The following is a 22,422-nucleotide window of genomic DNA, read 5'->3' as shown; positions in this document are numbered from 1 at the left end:
GAGATATCAAAAGGCAGAGTTTTTAAAATTATGCATCAACATTTGACCATGAGAAAGCTTTTTTTGAAAATGTATGCCGTTGATCAAAATCAACAACGTGTTGTGATTCAGAGCAGTATTTGGTCATGTTTACAAACGATAAAACAGATTTTTTGCGTCGATAATTGAGAATTGAAGGAAACATGGATCCATCACTTCACTCTGAAATCGAAACGATCATCTGCAGCTGGTGAATCACGTCCGAAGCGTCCAAAGATACAACAGTCAATTTGGAAGGTTGTGGCTTCAGTATTTTGAAATGCGCATAGAATATTGCACATCGACTATCTTCAAAATGGAGGGAAGATCAATATCGAAGACTAAATGAAGTTATTGGATAGTTTGAATGCAAAAATAAAGGAAAATCGGCGAAGAAACAACTAGTTTCACCAAGACAATGCACCGAATCTCAAAACGATAACAACGAACCGAAAACATCAAAAAAGTCCACAAATTGGTTATATTTGATGGTTACTTGAAATTGTGTGAGATAACTAAGGTCCTAATGATATCAAAGGACAGTTTGTTTACAACTATTGACCATGAGAAAGCTTTTTTCGAAGTAGGTATCGCGTTCACTCACAGTCGATCCAAAACAACCACGTGTAGATGTTTCAGAGCAGTATTTGGTCATTTTTACACGTGATAAATCAGCTTTTTTGCATTGATTTGTGACAATAAATAAAACACGGATCCATCTCTGAAGTCGAAACGATCATCTGCAGCTGGTGAACTACGTCCGAAGCGTCCAAAGTCGCAACAATCAGCTGGTAAGGTTATGGCTTCAGTATTTTGGAATGCGTATAGAATATTGTGCATCGACTATCTTCAAAATGAAGGAAAGATCAATATCGAAGACTACATGAAGTTATTGCATAGTTTGAATGCAAAAATAAAGGAAAAAACGGCGAAGAAACAATCAGTTTCACCAAGACAATGCATTGATTCACAAATCGATGATAACGATGGTTAAATTGAACTAATAGCTTCCGTATAGTCCATATCTAGATCCCAGTGACTACTGGCTAACTTTTTATCTCAAAAAAATGGTCGCTAGTGAAAAATTCAGTTCAAATGAAGAATCACATTGTTGAAACTGACGTAAAAGATAAATCCTTGTATAAACACGTCATCAATAAGTTAGAGAAGCATTGGAATAATTGTATGGCTCTTGGAGGAGATGAATAAGATAGATTTTTAGCAAAAAATGGAGATGTATGCATTTATAGAAGTAAATTCGATTTGCTATGAATGGAACCTCTGGTTTAGTTGCGAACAACCAGAATATCTAAGACCAGATACAAAACTCAATGTTTGGTTGCTGCAATGACATCTGATAAAAAAACAGCGATTCCTAATCGTTAAAATTTCATATTAAAAATTCATTTTAGAAAAATTTTGTACTTACTTGCAAGAAAAGTATTCCATTTCGGGAACACATTCGCCGTCTTCTCCACAAGGTCTGGCGACACACGGATGCGGACAATTATCGACATTAGCGCCCCCTAAGGCCTCGGCGAGTATAGATACCGGTTTACCGTTAATTCGAACTTGTTGTATACAACCGACGAACGAAGTTTTAGTTTTGATGTGCGAAGAAACTATCCCGAAGTTTGGAACTCCGCCTAAATAGAGATTTTGTGGAAGCGATAATTGCGTGAAAGCACCCGGACTTAGAACTTCCATGGGTAACTGGTTGTCGACGGTTAGGATAGCTAAACGACCGGTTCGTGAAATTCGCAACTGGAAAATGAGAAATCAAATATTTTTATGACTTAAAACTTCAAATGATCAAATGATTCATTCTACGTTTGTATCCAGTGCATATTACTAAACGTTTCTTACATCCCTGGTATTATAAATAGTTATGTAAACGAGTTTAATTTTAATTACCTGATGCCATTCTCCCATGGATACTCTATATTGACTCTTGACAGCAACTGAACCGGTTCCCAAATTATATTTAAATATCAAAAAACTTTTTTCCAAGTAAAGACCTACGAAATCGCCGCCACCGTCTATACGGTGCCCGTTGTATAAAAGAAGGCCGTCAGGGGCAGTTGGTTTGAAGGTGACGTCTAGATCTAACCATGTTAGAGCGCTTTCTCCAAGTCCTCGATATCTTAAATGACTTGATCCGTTAAAGGAAGGCACCTGAAAATAAAACCGTAATAATCGTTAAATCGAAGCATTCAAATAATCATTGATCATGATGTATTTCATATTACCAAACACTCTTGACAATTCTGTTAATATTCTAAGTTTAGTACAAGATTTGTCCAAAGCAACAATCTTTTTGTAAGTCCTAAAAATGGCTAAGAGTGTTTAAACAAACTATATTTATAAAAAGAAATGAGTTTTTTATTTACAAGAGATTTAGGTAAACCATCTGATAATCGTAAATCATTGTTGGACTTGGTGTGATTCAAATTGATGATCCTGGTGTAAAAATCTAGCGCCATCTCAAAAAATATCCGATTCATCAACTATATTATGTAAAGACTCAGCTGCACGGAAGGAAAGTTCGATACAAGCTTCGTTTAGAGCTTGGACAAAAACCGCGACGTATACATTTTATTTTCATCGTTGTTTATTTCATTTGTATCTGAAGCGTATGAAATTTCGGCAGCATCTTCATCGGACTAAATAAAGACTTAAAATCTGTCAACAGTCAACCATCTTTATAATTCATTTGGACCTGTCAAATTAAGATACCTTGGTCAGAAAATTGCAATTTATAAGTGGTAAATTTTTACTGGACTTGGTGTGATTCAAATTGATGATCCTGGTTTAAAAATCTAGCGCCATCTCCAAAAGTATCTGATTCATCAACTATATTATGTAATAACTCAGCTGCACGGAAGGAAATTTCAATACAAGCTTTGTTTATAGACAGCTTAGACAAAAACCACGACATATACATTTTATTTTCATCGTTGTTTATTTCATTTGTGTCTGAAGAGTATGAAATTTCAGCAGCATCTTCATCGGACTAAATAAAGACATAAAAATACTGTCAACAAGTCAACCATCTTCCTAATTGATTTGGTCAGAAAATTGCAACTTTTAAGTGGTAAATCATTACTGGCGCGATTCAAATTGATCCTGGTTTAAAAGATGTAGCGTCATCTTCAAAAGTATCCGATCCCCTTGGGACAAAATAACGATCCTAAACTATCAACTTGTTTTTGCAGACACTTTATCAAATAATTCGTGTGCCTTTTTAACTTTCACATACACCTTTAAAACTAGAAACAGCTCTAGAACTAATTTAATTAGTTCGTAATTGAAATATTCATATTGTGAACAGTCTCATTGTTTTAAAATTATGTTCTGGTCTGGTGTGCGATTTCGAAAAAGGATTATACAAAAAACAAACTACGAAGGAAGCTGTAGATTGTGTAAGGTATATCAACAATTAAGTTTTTGTTTTTAATTAGATTAATATGGTAATGAAAATTTACCTGCAAATCAACTCGTATTTCACACAAATCCCCGGAAAACCCCAAAGGGCAAAGACATATTGCGGAATTATCATTGGTAAGGCATTTTCCTCCATGTTGGCATGGTACGTGGCTGCAACGATCCGCCGTACACTCCACTGAAACAAAAAAAACATACCATGAAATCTAAATATGAACTCGATTTAAATCAACTGAATTTTTAGAAGATAAATGTCAAAATATCCTTCGAGAATATCCTTTATCGAGTTCAGATGTGCTTAGAGACGTCCTAGAAGCATTTTACGTGCTTTTAGGGTTTTAAGTTTATACATGTCACGTTTATAAATTTTGGAAAACCTTAAAGGGTTGCTTGTCGGAAAATGTTGCTTTCGTGTATCATTTCACCAAAAAGGGTTATTGTGCTAAACGGGGTCTTTGAGAAGGCACTCAAATCGTCGATATGTGGAATATCGGGAATCAAAACCATCATCTGCAGCTGGTGAACTACGTTCGAAGCGTCCAAAGACCCAACAGTCAATTGGGAAGTTTATGGCTTCAATAATTTGGATTGCGCATGGAATATTGCGCATCCTCTATCTCCAAAAGGAAGAGACGATCAATAACCAAGACTACATAGAGTTGTTGGATAGTTTGAATGAGAAAATCATGGAAAAATGTCGATGAAACAACCAGTTTCACCAAGACGACGCATTGATTCACAAGTCGATGATAACGTTGATTAAATTGAACGAATAGCTACCGTATAGTCCAGATCTGGATCTCAGTGACCAAAAAAGGGTTAAGGTGAATGCGTCAATGCATTTACGGCAACTTTTCTCAATGGAGAGGCATGTCAAGCTATCAGCGAAGAGTTCTAAATTCTTCTTTAATTGCAGTTTGAAAATCGGGAAGGGTACTAACCACGGTCCTTGGGAAGGCACACAAATCGTCGATATGTGATAATGGATGAAAAATGGATCCATCACTTCACTCTGGAGTCGAAACGATCATCTGCAGCTGGTGAACTACGTCCGAAGCGTCCAAAGTCGCAATCAGCTGGGAAGGTTGTGGTTTCAGTATTTTGGAATGCGCATAGAATATTGCGCATCGATTATCTCCAAAAGAAAGAGATGATCATTATCGAAGACTACATGAAGTTATTGGATAGTTTGAATGCGAAAATTAAGGAAAAATGTCGAAGAAACAATCCTTTTCACCAAGACAATGCATTGATGCACAAGTCGATGACAACGATGGTTAAATTGAACGAATAGCTACCGTATAGTCCAGATCTGGATCTCAGTGACTACAAAAGGATCAAAGTAAATGTGTTCAATGCATTTACGGCAACGTTTCTTGACGGAGAGGCATGTCAGACGAAGCTCCTTCCATTTGCCCACGTAAATCTTCAAGCATTTTCAGATACCTTTTGCACGTCACGTGACCTTCGAAAAAGGACGGATTCGCGAGAGTTTTCGAGGAATAATGGATTATTTCTAGGTGAAGAATTCGTAGAGCGTGCATGGTACGTTTAAACTTCGTTTTCCATCTATAGAGCTCGATGTAATGTATCTGAAATTCTGAATTCAACTCTTCTTTAGAAAACTTATTTTGTGGTACCATATGTATACTAACCTCACAAAAAGCGTGGAATAATTGTCGAATAATCATATTTGAAAGCATTTTTCATAAAAAAACGACGTTGCGTGTTGTTATTTGGATGATTACATGCTACAAGAAGGACGATTTTCATTACAGCAGACACGTTTACTTTTGGGTGATGGGCATTGATAATACCATTTAATTATGGTTGTTATCGTCACGAAGAACACATTCGGGTCTCGGGTTTATTTTTACCAACATAAAATTAATTGAAGTAATCGACAATCGATTTAATACAGCTGTCGAATAAGGTCTTTATCTGAATCCACCAATATTGAACTCGTTTTTGCTTTGAAATGGTGATTTATAAAAAAGAAGAAGAACTTTTCGTATCAATTATTTGATATTTCTTTAGTTTATTGTCCAGGAAAATCAATCAAAATATAATAAATAGTTCAATTGTTTCACGGAAGCTCGACAAAGACAAAAGTTTTATTTATAATGCGTTGAAATTTGTTTTTCCCGCGCTATTTTCCGAGAATGGTCCTTGGGCTGTACGACCTGCAAGGACCAGCATCGCAGTGGTCGACCGAATGAGATGACGACTCCAAAAATCCACTGGATGCTCATCGACTAGAAATGCGCGAGCTAGCAGACTTAGTAAACATTTTACATCGAATATTAACTGAAAATTTGATCATGAGAAAGCTGTACGACAAGATGGTGGCAGCTTTTCTTCACATTGGAACAAAAACAGTGTCTTGAAGATGTTTCCATCGAGTGTTTTACAGATTAAAGCAATTTCATGGAACGTGGGTCCATGCCTTGAGACCCGAGGCAAAACAACAATAAAAAAATGGACTGAAGAGGGAGGACCTGGTTTCAAAGAAGTCAAAGATTGTTCCATTTGCAGGTAAGGTCATGGCGTTGGTTTTATGGGATAATTTCCATTGACTAACTTGAAAAAAGAGAAACTATCAATGCCGAGTATTACGCGAAGTTTGAGCAAAAACATGTAGCAAAAACGGCCGTATTTGGCTTAGACAGTTATTGCAATGGCCAAAATTAATGATTCGAAGTTTGCATTGCCACTTAATTCACCCTTTTCGCCAAATTCAACCCTCTTGGATCATTTACTATTCCCAGACTTGCAAAAATAGCTCGGTGGTCAAAGATTTTCCAACAATGCACAGTTTGAGCTAAAGAGAGAATTTTTTTCCCAAAATTTTGGTGTTTTCTTTGTTGGGCCAGGTACTTCTAGGACCATCCTCGTAATGACAAATATCTGTACCAAAAGATCGATATGTAAATAATCATTTCATCAAGAAAAGCCATTAAAAATATCTTCACACTTCTAGAGACTTCACGATAGAGAAGATCTCATCGAAGCAGTAACCAATGAGAAATCTTCATCAAACGCCCTCCCTATTTTGAGTTCTTGCAAAATTTAATGAAAGGGACTCTCCTAAAACATCAGGAATTAGGAATCCTGACGGAATTACAGCAAGGAAGGAAAACTGTTCAAGAACTTTCAGTAGATGATTCCGCTAGACTTTTTTAGAAGTTTCGAGTAGCATCCGTACCTGAAAACGCTACTGGATTCAGATAGAGCTCATTCAACCACCACATTTGGGTAATAATCACCAGGGAAGATTCATTTGTACTTTATTTTGACACCTGAGAGATATAACCTCTTTCAGTTCTTAGTTGATGGTGGATAACCTTGGTATCTTTGCAGATATACCAGATACTAAGTTTTGTATGCCTTTTGGTGGATGGATAAAAGACGACTAATCCTAAACCCACTGGTTCATCATCATCAGCGATGTCGTGGTATACTTCTTTAACATCGACAAGGAACTGCATGATTTGAAAGCCCAAATCATGTGTGTGCTGTATCTTAAGACAGTTTTGACGGTAGGAATGAAGTAAAACATCATTTCGTATGTAGCTCTTCCTTAATATTCGCGTTAATCCTGAGGAAAAGGCCGATGTTATCCTTTTTGATATACAGTCTTAAAGTTTTATATCTGCTTAACCTAACCTTGGAATCGATCAAATATATAAACTCATTTTTTGGGTTTCGACCTTTGATATATCGAAGCGTAGGAAGAAAATTTAGGATATAGAATAACTTACCGATTCCGTATCCTTTAGTGGCTTCTCCTTGAGGCTCCGACGCGAATTTGTAAGCGTGATCGTTCAATTCCAAATGTCTTATACAACCTTTCATGCCAATAGACACCGGCAATTTTTCGGACAATCCCGTCATATTACCTGGGCCGCCGATAAAGAGCGGTTCTCTGAATGTTATCCTGGAAAAAAGTCCTTTGCTTCGTCCTTGCACGTGTTTACCTAAGTTCAATTGAAGCCAAGCGTCCCAGCGATGTCTGTATAAGGTAATGTGATTCCATTGATTTAAAAGGATCGTTTCTTCGGAACGTACGACACCTACACCCGAACCGCAATCGAATCTGTAACAAAATATGTTATAGTTTGATATACAGAGTGTTCCGGGGCTTGATATAAGAAAAAATTCGGGAGTGAGTAGGTAGAGTAGTAGACATAAAAAGGATTTCTCATACGACCCCTCGTATATTAAATTAAAATCACTAAGGACAAGCAAACAACGATCAAATTTGCTCCTGTTATAAAACTAATAATAAGGAGGTGTATTAGCGTAAAACATTGCATGGGAGGCGGTGATATCGATCGAGAGATACCTGGCAGGTGTCACGCAGAACCTCCACGCTATCCACACTCTGTAAGTCAGTGGAGAATTGAGGGTCGAAGAAAATTGTATTGCATTTCGGAATCTACTAACGAATCGGGGGAGATCGAAATGAAATATTACTAGGGTGGTTTTTAAAACGTATTAACTCTCAAAAGTTTACTGTAGGAGAGTTTTTAGTGTTGCCGATTCGTTATCAGCAGTAATTGATAATATGATAATCATTAGATTAATAATTATTCGTTTTAAAAGGATCAGATTGTAGTTTTCGTATTATGGAAACGCGAGCAGCTCGAACTTCACTTTTGATTGGTTTTTTTTTCTTGTTAGGTTCCACATGGTTCCTTCAAAATCTGTACCATATTTTCTTCTAAAGTTAACAGTCGTAACCATTAAAATTAATGCCACTTCTTCCGCCGTTTGATTTCGATCTAACTTTCTTTGGAAAAGTCCATAAACGCTTTCACTGATTGGTTGTTTTCAATCAGATGTCTTAAGAATCATTTATTTTGCTATTGGAGCAAAATATTTTCATAAGAATTAATGAAACGAGAAACTAATAAAAATTTATGAAAGATGGGTGCGCCTCCACCAAATAAAAGCTGTTTGTACTTAACTTTTCAGTTTTTAGACTTTTTTAAATGTTTTTTTCGACGAATCATTTTGATTTTAGGTCTTTTCTACTTTAGAGAATTGTGAGAATGTTGTTGGGGGAAGATAAATATCAAAAAAACGGCCGAAAGGAGTCATTGAGGATATATACGATTTGAAAACTAACGAAATAGCAGAAAAGCGAAAGAAAATTTGATACAAAGGTTCAGAATTGAATTGAATTTACCAAGGTTGTTCAAATATGCTCTGACATATGGCATTTCATACAGTTTTTCTAGTTTTGCTACCTCTTCGATAGCTTTCGGTTGCTTTTTTTGTAAAAATATCTCGGTTAGTCACTTAACCATACGTGCACGAAGGATTCCTCATCATTGATTCGATTCGCAGTTCACCAAGTGCCTCTTTAAATGAATAAAATAAAAAAAGTCGCATGGCTACAAATCGGGACTATAAGGAGAGTGTTTCAACCGATTCGTTCAACGTTTTGATCGTAATCCGAACTGTATGCGGTTCGGCGTTGTTTTGATCTATAGAAAGGTTTCAACGTGTTTTTTTGAAAGTTCGTTCTTGCCTTACCAGCTGGCAGTGTAAACTTCGCTTTAGCTGGCGCTCCTTCGTCCATCTTCAACCATTCCATAGACGTGAGTTTACTCTCTGGAATATAGTGATGTATCCAAGTCATGTATGTGGTGAAAATACTGCGACGGTCTCTCAAAATTATTTTTTTACAGCGCTGACTATCTTATTAACGTCAAAAACCACGAAAAATAGTGCGTGAAAAAAGTATTATTAAGGTCTCCGTGGTGTAGTGGTTCGAGGCTCACATACAGGAGGTCCCAGGTTCAAGTCGCATTTTTTATTTTTCTATTTATGTAGTTATAATACTTTTTATTCGTCAGTGTTTTTGTTAATTTGTTCTAATCTTGATTGAAATGCTCAAAATTTATATTTTATAACGGAAATTACCTTTAAAAGTCTGTATTTTGATAAAACTTCCGCTAGTAAAAGAAATATTGTATGTAATTCGTGTGTAAAGGACTTTTTTTCGACAATCTTTTTGTTTTTGTTATTTTCCTTCGAAAATAAAATAACTTGATTGAAAAAATACATTTTCGTTAAGGTCAACGACTCGGATCACTTTCTATTTGTATCGACTGCCCGGAAAATTGATTGAAAGAACATTCGAGAAAATGTTTTATACGATTTCCTCGGAGGATTAATTTTATCGTTAGTATAGGAAAAACTTTCTAAAGATAAGCTGTTTGCGTGTGGTTATAAAGCAAATTAACGTTTCTTGTAAACGTCTGGGGTTATTATCATGATTTTGCATGACAAAAAAACGGAATTAGTTACTGGAAGTTTGAATTTGTGTATTTATTTTCTGCTGAACAATAATCCTACTTCTATACTAAGTTTATTGAGCTGATGATAGCTTTTGACAGACTTTTCTTAGATTTAGTGAACAAATCTTTTAAAGTTTCCCCAGAATCAACATAATTTTTATGAAAATAACATTTAAGAACAAAATTTAGATCAAATGGTTAAAAAGTGATGAATCACGATATACTTCTTTGATTGAGTTACTTAAATCAAAGTTAGGGAAGTTTTTATAGACACTAAATCTCTTACCGAAACTCAACGAATCCCTGATGAAGCAACAGAGCCATAAAATCCCCCTCCATATCGTCCCTTTCACCGGTTAGGAAAAAAATTCCATCATATGCTTCTGGTCTTAATTCCAAGCTGAGTTGGACGTGTTTGTACGCCCCTCGTAAAGCGGGAAACGCTAACCAACTGGAACCGGTAAAACGAGGCGATTGAATCTCCTTGTCTATGAAAGAAAAAGAGAAAAAGATCAGTTAGAAGTTACAAGTTTTAGTCAATTTATCACGTTTAACTTCTCGAAACGACAATTTCATATTTGTTCATATTTCTACAAGAACTTCGTCGGTAATTGTTTTTATCTTCACAATGTTTCGCAATAAATAAGCAACAAGAACATTTTTAACACGTACAACAATAAATAAAGGATGCCATGTTTTTTTAATGTTCTAGTTATGGATAATTTGTTGCACAGATTCTACTGAATCGTTCTCTAAAATCGTCAAGTTTCTAACGACAATATTAACAATTAAAACAACAAAATATCATTTACTTATTTCAAAGATTAGATCTAACAACACTGTTTATTTAAATGAGAAATTGACACAGAGATGGCGTTGCCTTCGTCTACATAACACTTATAAAATTCTACTTAATCGTTCTCTTAAAACGTCAAATTTCTAACGACAATATTAACAATTAAAACAACAAAATCTTATCATTTACTTATTTCAAAGATGAGATCTAAGAACACTGTATATTTAAATGAGAAACTGACATACAGATGGCGCTGCCTTTGTTTACATGACGCTTATAAAATTCTACTTAATCGTTCTCTTAAAACGTCAAGTTTCTAACGACAATATTAACAATTAAAACAACAAAATGCCATCGTCAAATCCATAGTACCATCATTCAAAATACTATGTGTAGATTTTCGTTACATTTCGATTAATCAGAAAAAAGTGACAAGCATTTCCGTGGATACTAGAACATCCACCCTATAACACGGATTTATTACCCTTCCATATGTTTCTACCACTGAAAGGATCCCGAGGAATTCTTCGAGGCCGGCATCAAAAAGCTTCCGGGAAGATGTCGAGGGGAATTAAGTTAAATTTTCTAATATTTTACTTCTTCAAGCTGTACGTACGAAATTTTCAAATATATATTCCACGTCATCATTTTATGCAAGGGGACAACCTCTACATCATTATTACAAAATATTTTCTTATGTTATGGAATGTAGGGGGAATTAATATCATATGTCACTCGCTTTTTGTTATCCTGACGTCATTTTGACAACTATTGAGCTGATGGAAACTACTGTTTTGTACCTATTCTAGTGGACGATGTCACCTTTTTCAAAATCGCCCTTTATATTGTTTTCTTGGCATTAAGTTGTTTAGGTTATTTATTAAGACAGGCAATAACCGGTCCGCCTTTTACATTCTTTTTATATTGAGCGTATTATTGGGCCATTAACTTTCCTCAACTTGAGGTTTCCAATATACGAGAAACGTGAGAAAAATGCTTATTTAATCCTTTTATAAATATTGGGTTCGATTTTTCATTTTTTCTCGGTCGAAAGAAACGAGTATTGATTTATAATTTTAAGCATATGAATGTCTTGGTCGGGTATAAAGCTTTTTATTAGATTCCGAATTAAACCCGATTTTCGCTTTTATTAAAAAATTAATTAGACTCATAATCTATGGATTACTAAGAGAATATTGACAAGTATTGACAGTTCCTTTAATATTATTGATTAGTCAGGTTGAAAGTTGAGTCAAAATCGAATCATTATTCAATATTTTGACGCGAGACTGCAACGGTGTCAAGTGTACTAACTCTAATATATTTTCCAGCTTTCGAATTCTTATGTATTCATCGTCTGGGACTGAAATTACGGTCAAGTAATTAATTAATGTGAGATATTTTCATCTTTTTAGCTACATATACTTTTCCCAGCGATATAAAAATTCAGATACAAGATACAAGCGAAATAAGAACACTAAATAAGACTATTTCAAAAGAAATACGGAAAGATTTAAGGAAATATAACACAGAAAAAACCAGACAAGTAATCGAAGAAAATAAAAGTATGAAGGTGCTTAGAAGGAGACTAGCTGATGGGAAAAAGGAAATCGTCAAACTCAAGGATAACAAAAAAAAGAAACAAACAATAGGAGAGAATCGGTAAAAATTGTAGAAGAATTCTACAAAGAACTATATAGGAGCAGAAGAGAAGAATTAAATATCACAGAAAATAAAATGAAAGTCGTAAACCAAGGTTCAGAACTTGTACCCGAAATAACAATTGAAGAGTCAAAAAATGCCCTAACGGAAATGAAAAACAAGAAAGCGGCAGGAGAAGACCAAATTGTGATAGTCAAAGTTGGGGGTGAGAAACTTTTAAAAGAAATAATCTCCCTCTTCAATCTATGTCTACAAAAGGGGGAAATCCCGGAAAAGTGGAGAAATGCGACGATAATTCTCATCCACAAAAAAGGGGACATAACGAACCTTGAAAACTATAGACCTATAAGCTTTGCTTTCTCACCTTTATAAATGGTTCACTAAGATCGTAACGAAACGCTTGGAACGAAAGTTAGACTTTTATCAGCCCAGAGAAAAGGCGGGTTTCAGAATAGGGTATGGAACAAACGACCATTTGCAAACGATTAAGATACTGATAGAAAAAACCATAGAATATAATAGGCCCCTCGTAATGATATTTGTCGATTTTAGAAAGGCGTTTGACACAGTTGAACTTCCAGCAATTTTATCAGCCCTGCAACAATGTAGGATAGACTACAGATACGCAAAGCTCATTAAACACATATATGAAAACGCAACTCTAAATGTAAATCTCCACGAACCAACAAATAAGATAGATGTAGGACGCGGGATTAGACAAGGAGACACTATCTCTTCTAAGCTCTTCACATGTGTGTTGGAATACTCATTCAAAAAATTAAACTGGGAAGGGAAAGGTATAAATATCGACGGTGAGTATCTAAACCACCTGCGTTTCGCAGACGATATCGTCATAATCACCGACAATATGCAAGATGCTCGGCAGATGGCCACGGATTTGAAAAGAACCACAATGAATGTTGGCCTAGAAATAAATCTAGACAAAACCAAATTTATGACAAATCTGGTAACAAATGATAACATAATTATCGATGGAGGTGAGATAGCGCAAGTATATGACTATAAATATCTAGGCCATGAAGTGAGGATGGGAAGAGATAACCAAACGTGTGAGATAAAGCGTCGAATACAGTTAGGATGGATAGCTTTTGGCAAGTTGAGTAGTACCTTGAAATCAGACTTACCAATAAGCCTAAAGAGAAAAGTATATTAGCAGTGTGTTATACCTGTGATGTCCTATGGGGCAGAGACGCTTACCCTCACGAGACAAACTGCAGGAAAGATTAGAGTGGCGCAACGGACAATGGAAAGGGCAATGTTGGGAATAACGAGAAGGGATAGAATTACAAATGAGAACATAAGAAGAAGAACAAACGTTAAGGACATTATTGAAATTATAACCCAAAAGAAATGGAAATGGGCAGGCCATGTAACCCGAATGACGGATAATAGATGGACGAAAAGAATATTGGAGTAGAGGCCAAGAATGGATAAGAGAAGTAGAGGCAGGCCGCCAACAAGATGGAGTGACGATGTAAAGAAAATTGTAGGAAATTGGATACATACAGCTCAAGAGACAGATGGTTTAAACTAGAGGAGGCCTATATCCAGCAGTGGATGGAAGATGGCTGATAGATGATGATAATAAAAATTCAAACTTGCATGAATTGAGCCTTATGGTAGTGGAAAACCAAACAGATATGGCTCCATTAATAGAGCTGCAGACAAACATCTCAAATCTCGTCATCAGGGATTTTGGAATGAAAATATGTTGTAGGACTACTTTTGATTTATGATACTATATAAACTGATTCAAAATAGAGCCAAAATTTGTCAATTTGAATTATTATGGGACAGATAGAATCTGAAGACAACTGACACTTTGTATTTGGAAAAAACAGTCTCTAGACACAATCTTTAAAGACGAATGACAGATAGAATCTGAAGACAACTGACAGTTGACTTTTCACACTTCTTGAAGACAAATGACGGTTCGTTTTTGAACTTGAACCAAGGTAATTTCCCAACTGCGTTTCATTAGAACTTCGAGAAGTAGAAAATGAAACGCGAAAAATAAAACTGTGATCAATATTTTCTTGTAATCTTAAGCCTGAAGACAACTGTGTTTTTGGAAAACACATTCTCTAGAGACAAATGACAGTTTGCTTTTGAGCAAGACAACCTCTGAGGATAACTAACAGTTTCTTTCCACAGTTTATGAATAGAACTGACTGTTTGTTTTTGGAAAAGACAGTGTCTGAAAAACAAATGACGATTTTTTCTCATATAAGACAATCTTAAACATAACTGACAGTTTGTTGTTGGTAAAAACAGTCTCTAGAGAACTGATAGTTCGTTTTTGAAAAAAAAAACAGTCTCTAGAGATAAATGACAATTTGTTTTTGGAAAAAACAGTCTCTGAAAACAAATGACGATTTTTTCTCGTATAAGACAATCTTAAAGATAATTGACAGTTTGTTGTTGGTAAAAACAGTCTCTAGAGACAACTGATAGTTCGTTTTTGAAAAAAAAACAGTCTCTAGAGACAAGTGACAGTTTGTTTTTGAGCAAGACAGCCTCAGAAGATAACTCACAGTTTATTTTCACAGTTTATGAATACAACTGACGGTTTGTTTTTGGAAAAGACAGTCTCTGGAAACAAATGACGATTTTTTCTCGTATAAGACAATCTTAAAGACAACTGACAGTTTGTTGTTGGTAAAAACAGTCTCTACAGACAACTGACAGTTCGTTCTTGGAAAAAACAGTCTCTAGAGATAAATGACAATTTGTTTTTGGAAAAGACAGCCTCTTAAAACAAATGACGATTTTTTCTCGTATAAGACAATCTTAAAGACAACTGACAGTTTATTGTTGGTAAAAACAGTCTCTAGAGACAACTGACAGTTCGTTCGTGGAAAAAACAGTCTCTAGAGACAAATAATCAATAAAAATCGTTTAAATAGTGATTGTGAATTTTCTCATGTAGAAGTGACTTACCAACATCGCATCTATCACCACCACGTCCAAGAGGACAAAGACACATCGGTGAATCATCTAAATTTTCTAAACTGCATCCTCCTCCAGGACCGCAATCTAAAGAACAAGCTTTAACCGTCGATGTCGTCACCGATACGTTATCCGCTGGGGGTGGCGTTACAGGTTTCGTCGATTTGGACGCCGTTGAACTTTCCGATGTCATTTTCTGTTCTAAACAAGGCCCTTGTGTCGTGAAATTGATTTTTTCAGATGGCGATTTAGAAATTTCACTAGTGTCTGTCATATTCTTTGGTGAAAATTCAACTACATCTATTACTGCGTCCTTTTGATACAGGATGTCTTTTATGGCATTGCTATATCTTAGATCTTCTATGGAAGGTGGTAAAGCGGTTGAATTTATTTCTAGAAACAATTTAATTATCATAGATGTTTATTCTTACTTGAGGAACTATAAAAAGGTAGAAAATAATTCGTTAAACCCTGTAAGAAGTGTCTCTTAACAACAAATGCTTCAAACTGAAAACCTAAGACAAGAGCTTGAGGATTAGTCAGATTATTAGTTTCCTCGAAGAAGAAACCATCCCCATAAAGGTTTCAGATCAACGTTGGTGTTCCACAAGGATGCATCTTGTCACCTGTTCACTTCAGAAGCCCCAAATCCAGCTAAATCTGTAGGAAACAACAGATCACCACCACCAATTCTAGAATGAAGTGAAAGCTTCTTTTTTTGCAGAAGACTGGTAATACGGTTCAGGTTTTGGCCCTCCAAGGCAGCTAAATACTCCGTAGCAGCTTCTAAGGTCTAATTTCGTCTGGGTTTCAATAAAGAAGATTTTTATGTGACCTAGAGTTGACCAGAGATTAGAACATGAGCAGATACCATTTATTGCTTACTTTTCAGCTCCTCCAAGTAAGAATAGAGCTACTTTGAGTTTATAGTGGAATATTTTCATAAAATCAATGCAAATAAATCGCTGTGAAAGTTTTAAACTTACCATAACAGCTATAACCATCTTCTCTTAATATAAATCCTTCTCTACAGTCGCATTCATACATTCCATCGTGTAATTCATAACAAAGTTGCTGGCAGGGACTGTTTTCGTCGCATCGTCCTGAAACAGAAGGTTTTTCATTGTTTAACGAGATGTCGTGGTAATCCAATCAGAATAGAATACAGAGAGATGGATAGAGTTGTCAAAATCAGCTGATGCCCATTTAAAAAATTACCGTCGTGGTGTAAACAAAAGTTTCGGTGTGGTTCGTGAAGTTATTTATTGGTTTTTAGGCCTTATCATTATCAGTTTTATTGAGAAATGGATTCTTAAAGAGTTGCTTCTTGAAGAAGTACGAAATTTCTTTCCGAAAAACATAGATTTTTTGTTGTTTTTAAACTTTAAGGCAACAGTTTCAATTTCAGCTGTATTAGTTCAACTGGAACAGATCTAAAAAGTATCGAAAGAGTCTTATTAACAACATAAAACAATACAAAACAACTCTAGTTATCAAAAAAACTCAAGAAAATCTTACACAAGTACACACGACCACCATTTTGACGTAGATCAACCATTTTCTTAGATCGCCCAATTGTAAAGGTAATGTCCTCTCTTTTATTTGAAGTTATTTATTTCAGATAATGTGTCATTTAAGTCTTCTTCAATATTAGAACGAAATTGAATTAGAATCAAAATAAATCTGTCTACTTTTTATAAGGTAGGTGAGAAATTTGAAACGGTTTGCATAAAGTAAATTTTGAGAGAGTTTTCGACAATATATATCGTACGAACGATGTCATAACGTAGTTAATTTGATGGAGAGGTTAATGTAATTATCTCTTGGTGATATTAAGAGCCCCGGTTCGGACATTTGCCAAATTGGATGTTCAACGAAATTGAAGTAGAATTCAAATCACGTTTACCCGAATTTACATGTACACCAACTTTTTTGCGTGATTTGCGTCCGCTAAATTGCGATTCATGCATCGGGTTTTTGTTGTAAAAATATTCGAAAATGTATGTACAGGCTGACCGCAGTGACGAACAGTTTGTTTTTGTAAAAGTCAGTCTTCAAAGATACTTGACATTTTGTTTTTGTGAAAGATAAATGACAGTTTCAAAATCAGAAAGTCTCTGACAATTGACAGCTCTCTAAAGACAACTGACAGTTTCTTTCTAAGCAAGAGATTCTCTGAAGACAACTGACAGTTTGTTTTCAATCAAAACAGTCTCTGAAGATTACTGATAGTTTCTGAAGAAAGTCTCTGAAGGCTACTGACAGTTTGTTTTTAAACAAGACAATCTCTGAAGGCAATTGACTGTTTATTTTTGAACAATACAGTCTCTGAAGGCTACTGACAGTTTATTTTCTAGCAAGACAGTCTCCGAAGGCAATTGACAGTTTTCTTCTAAACGACAAAGTCTCTGAAGGCAATTGACAGTTTATTTTTGAACAATACAGTCTCTGCAGGCAATTGTCAGTTTATTTTTTAACAAAACAGTCTCTGAAGGCTACTGACGGTTTGTTTTCTAGAAGACAGTATCCGAAGGCAATTGACAGTTTTCTTCTAAACGAGAAAGTCTCTGGAGGCAATTGACAGTTTATTTTTGAACAATACAGTCTCTAAAGGCAATTGTCAGTTTGTTTTTGGAGAATACTCTGAAAACAACTGACAGATTTTGAAGAAAAAATACAATTTTTTTTCGTAAAAGACATTCTCAGAAGACAAATGACAACTTCTTTTTTCAAATATAATCTCAATAGACAACTGACAGATTGTTTTTGAAAAAGGCAGTTTGTGAAAACAAACGACGGGTTGTTTTTGAAACATACAAATTCTAAAGGCTACGGATAGTTTATTTTTAAACAATACAGTCTCTGAAGGCTACTGACAGTATCTGTAGATTTTTTTTTCTTAAAAGACAATCTCTGGATATAAATGAGTCTCTGAAGGCTACTGACAGTTTGTTTTCTAGCAAGACATTCTCCGAAGGCAATTGACAGTTTTCATCTAAACGAGAAAGTCTCTGAAGGCAATTGACAGTTTATTTTTGGAGAATACCCTGAAAACAACTGACAGATTTTGAAGAGAAAAGACGATTTTTTTTCATAAAAGACATTCTCAGAAGACAAATGACAGCTTCTTTTTTCAAATATAATCTCAATAGATAATTGACAGTTTGTTTTTGAAAAAGGCAGTTTATGAAAACAAACGACGGTTTGTTTTTGAAAAATACAGTTTCTAAAGGCTACGGACAGTTTGTTTTTAAGCAAGACAATCTCTGAAGGCAATTGACAGTTTATTTTTGAGCAATACAGTCTCTGAAGGCAATTGCCAGTTTATTTTTGAACAATACAGACTCTGAACACAACTAACAGTTTCAGAAGATTTTTTTTCGTAAAAGAAAATATCTAAAGACAAATGACAGCTTTTTGTAAAAGACAATCTGTATAGACAACTGACAGTTTGTTTTTGACGACAGATGACAGTTTGCTTTTGTAAAGAACAATCTAAAGCCTCTAAAAAGTTTGATCTTTATACAAGGTGTTGTTTCCTTATTAATCATGCTCGTGGTTATCAATTATATGAAATTGAGTTTGATTAGTATACAGGGTAGTGTTTGTTCGTTATTCACAGTGTTTGTTTATTACCTAGGGTTTTTTGTTCATTATACAGGGTCGTGTTTATTGTTTACATAGGTTCGAGATGGATCATTATATAGAGTAAAGTTTATTATATAGGGTCGTTTGTTTATTATACAGGGACCTCTCTCTAGCTACAGATGACGGTTTATTTTTGAAAAAGGTAAGATGATGGAAAACTTTTGGGAAAAATGATGTGACTTTCGATTGTAAAGTAGAACTGTTGCTTTCAGAAGATCGCAGCATTCTTTCTCGAGCGAAAATCTGTTATTTCGACTTCTAAATACATTTATAAAGATTCTAAAATAATTTTAAAAACATTGTATCCAATATAAGTTTAATTTTATAGTTTTTTAATCAACTTTCAATAGTCGAAAACAAAACGATGTCAACATTGCAGTGTTAGTGACATGCCAAGCGGGCTTAATTAATGACTAGAATTTGAATAACAAAACACAAAACAAAGAACCGTTAAAACTATAAAATGCTTACCAAGTAGGTCATTGTTCAGAATTTCATTAATCACATTCAGATTCAAGTGATGATGTTTTAAAAACTTAATTATAATAATGATATTTATGTCTAGAGAGACTGACTCTGATTTCGTGAAATACGAAAACCCAAACGGCAAACTATCCCCGTTAAAGCTATTTTATGTAGTTCTAGTCTCATCTTGTTTAAATCACATCAATCCCCATAGACCTTCTCCCCAAGAAGCTTCCGCTTCCTTCTGGTGAACGTCGTTTTATCAAAAAGTAACAAGAAAAAGTAGTCAAACATTAATGAGTATGAGTAGAAGTAATTGATATTGAAGAGAAACTAATTTATAGTCAAATATTTTATTTACATTAGTGTGATACAAAAAAAAACTGTGAACAATATGTATGTATTGTCCGAAAACAAACCGTCAATTGCCTTCAGAGACTGTCTTATTCAAAAACAAACTGTCAATAGCCTTCAGAGACTGTATTGTTCAAAAACTAACCGTCAATTGCCTTCGGAGACTGTCCTATTCAAAAACAAACCGTCAATTGTCTTCTGAGACTGTCTTGGTTAAATACAAACTGTCAGTTGTTTTCAGAAGCTGCCTTTTCTTGGAGTAAATTGTCAATTGCCTTCAGAGACTGTATTGTTCAAAAACTAATCGTCAATTTTCTTGAGAGACTGATTTAATCAAAAACAAACTGTCAATTGCTTTCAGAGACTGTATTGTTCAAAAACTAACCGTCAATTGCCTTCAGAGACTGTATTGTTCAAAAACTAACTCTCAATTGCCTTCTGAGATTCTCTTGGTTAAATACAAACTGTCAGTTGTTTTTAGAAGCTGCCTTTTCTGAGAGTAAATTGTCAATTGCCTTCAGAGACTGTCTTATTCAAAAACAAACCGTCAATTGCCTTCTGAGACTCTCTTGGTTAAATACAAACTGTCAGTTGTTTTCAGAAGCTGCCTTTTCTGGGAGTAAATTGTCAATTGCCTTCAGAGACTGTATTGTTCAAAAACTAACCGTCAATTGCCTTCAGAGACTGTATTGTTCAAAAACTAACTGTCAATTGCCTTCTAAGATTCTCTTGGTTAAATACAAACTGTCAGTTGTTTTTAGAAGCTGCCTTTTCTGAGAGTAAATTGTCAATTGCCTTCGGAGACTGTCTTATTCAAAAACAAACCGTCAATTGTCTTCTCAGACTCTCTTGGTTAAATACAAACTGTCAGTTGTTTTCAGAAGCTGCCTTTTCTGGGAGTAAATTGTCAATTGCCTTCAGAGACTGTATTGTTCAAAAACTAATCGTCAATTTTCTTGAGAGACTGATTTAATCAAAAACAAACTCTCAATTGCTTTCAGAGACTGTATTGTTCAAAAACTAACCGTCAATTGCCTTCAGAGACTGTATTGTTCAAAAACTAACTGTCAATTGCCTTCTAAGATTCTCTTGGTTAAATACAAACTGTCAGTTGTTTTTAGAAGCTGCCTTTTCTGAGAGTAAATTGTCAATTGCCTTCGGAGACTGTCTTATTCATAAACAAACCGTCAATTGTCTTCTCAGACTCTCTTGGTTAAATACAAACTGTCAGTTGTTTTCAGAAGCTGCCTTTTCTGGGAGTAAATTGTCAATTGCCTTCAGAGACTGTATTGTTCAAAAACTAATCGTCAATTTTCTTGAGAGACTGATTTAATCAAAAACAAACTGTCAATTGCTTTCAGAGACTGTATTGTTCAAAAACTAACCGTCAATTGCCTTCAGAGACTGTATTGTTCAAAAACTAACTGTCAATTGCCTTCTGAGATTCTCTTGGTTAAATACAAACTGTCAGTTGTTTTTAGAAGCTGCCTTTTCTGAGAGTAAATTGTCAATTGCCTTCAGAGACTGTCTTATTCAAAAACAAACTGTCAATTTCCTTCAGAGATTGTATTGTTTAAAAACTAATCGTAAATTTTCTTGAGAGACTGACTTAATCAAAAACAAACTGTCAATTGCTTTCAGAGACTGTATTGTTCAGAAACTAACCGTCAATTGCCTTCAAAGACAATCTTGATTAAAAGCAAACTGTCAGTTGTCTTCAGAAGTTGCCTTTTCAGAAAACGAATTGTCAATTGGATAGGAGCAAAACCAATTATTGGATTAACCTCCAGGAACTGAGACAGGCAAAAACTTTTCTGCGGAACTGCCAGAGAAGATCTGTTGAATAAACACCTGAAGACGCTAGACTTTCGAAAAACGAAGAAGAATTGAAGCCATCCCACATTGTAGATTTTTAAAAGGAATGGAATTGATGAATCAACTATAAATACAGTATCGCAATAAAAAAGGGGAATGTAATGAATTCTTTGGGTCACAGTGTAAATGATACTACAGTATCTACATACATATCAAAATGGAAATTGCGAAAGTTTCCACTTTTTTGAAAATTAGTTATTTAGTCAACATCCCATATTGTAGATATTCCCTGAAACGCAATCTCCGAGTAGAATTGAACCCATTTAATTTCAAATCCGAACTTTTGTTATAATATCAAAATTTCTATGGTTTTGTTCAAAGTCCAAACTGAATTCGATCGACATAAATCTAATTCTGGAAACCTTTGTAAATGCCAATTTCCCGATTAACGAACATAACGGATATTACTTGAAAATTGCATCACGGAGTTTCTAATTCCATTCGATCCGAAATCAGAATTAAGTTCATTTCAAAATTTATCTATTCATCCATCTCACACAAACTTGTATTATCTTATCAATATTGTCACACAAGCAAAATCTGTGAACACGAAATCAGCACTGATTGAACGAAAGTCCCAACTCAATATGGTTTTATCCAATCTGTAGTGGATTTACATCACTATCTTTGAAATACCAATGGTCCAAATGCATGTTGGACAAAGATACGAAGCTCGAAGTCCTACGGAGCTCTTATCCTTATGGTACACAGATGCATGGAGCTGGACTGGGCATTTCTGGAACAAAATGCAATCCATAAAAGGTGCAACGACTCCATATCTTTGACCAGAACCCTACGAGATCAATTACAAACTGAAGGAATGGCTACAGAATCAGTTGGAGTCCAGATAAACTGAAGGAATGGCCACAGAATCAGTCGGAG

General features: G+C 35.1%; 1 protein-coding gene across 1 annotated transcript in view; it reads right to left on the bottom strand.

Annotated features, from left to right (window-relative positions):
- The window catches only part of LOC130447729 (pikachurin), a 38,927-nt gene that overhangs the window by 8,069 nt on the left and 8,436 nt on the right, over positions 1 to 22,422 (bottom strand). Inside the window, exons 2-8 of the mRNA XM_056784705.1 lie at positions 16,185 to 16,301; positions 15,190 to 15,591; positions 10,057 to 10,258; positions 7,224 to 7,558; positions 3,504 to 3,640; positions 1,933 to 2,193; positions 1,448 to 1,782 (exon numbers count right to left, since the gene is read on the bottom strand). Coding sequence (XP_056640683.1) covers positions 1,448 to 1,782; positions 1,933 to 2,193; positions 3,504 to 3,640; positions 7,224 to 7,558; positions 10,057 to 10,258; positions 15,190 to 15,591; positions 16,185 to 16,301 — 1,789 coding nt within the window. The remainder of the gene's footprint in view (positions 1 to 1,447; positions 1,783 to 1,932; positions 2,194 to 3,503; positions 3,641 to 7,223; positions 7,559 to 10,056; positions 10,259 to 15,189; positions 15,592 to 16,184; positions 16,302 to 22,422) is intronic.

The sequence above is a fragment of the Diorhabda sublineata genome, chromosome 8, assembly GCF_026230105.1.
Source record: "Diorhabda sublineata isolate icDioSubl1.1 chromosome 8, icDioSubl1.1, whole genome shotgun sequence".
Taxonomy (NCBI): Eukaryota; Metazoa; Arthropoda; class Insecta; order Coleoptera; family Chrysomelidae; genus Diorhabda; species Diorhabda sublineata.
The sequence above is the reverse complement of the archived record's forward strand: the minus strand, read 5'-3'. Positions and strand labels throughout refer to the sequence as shown.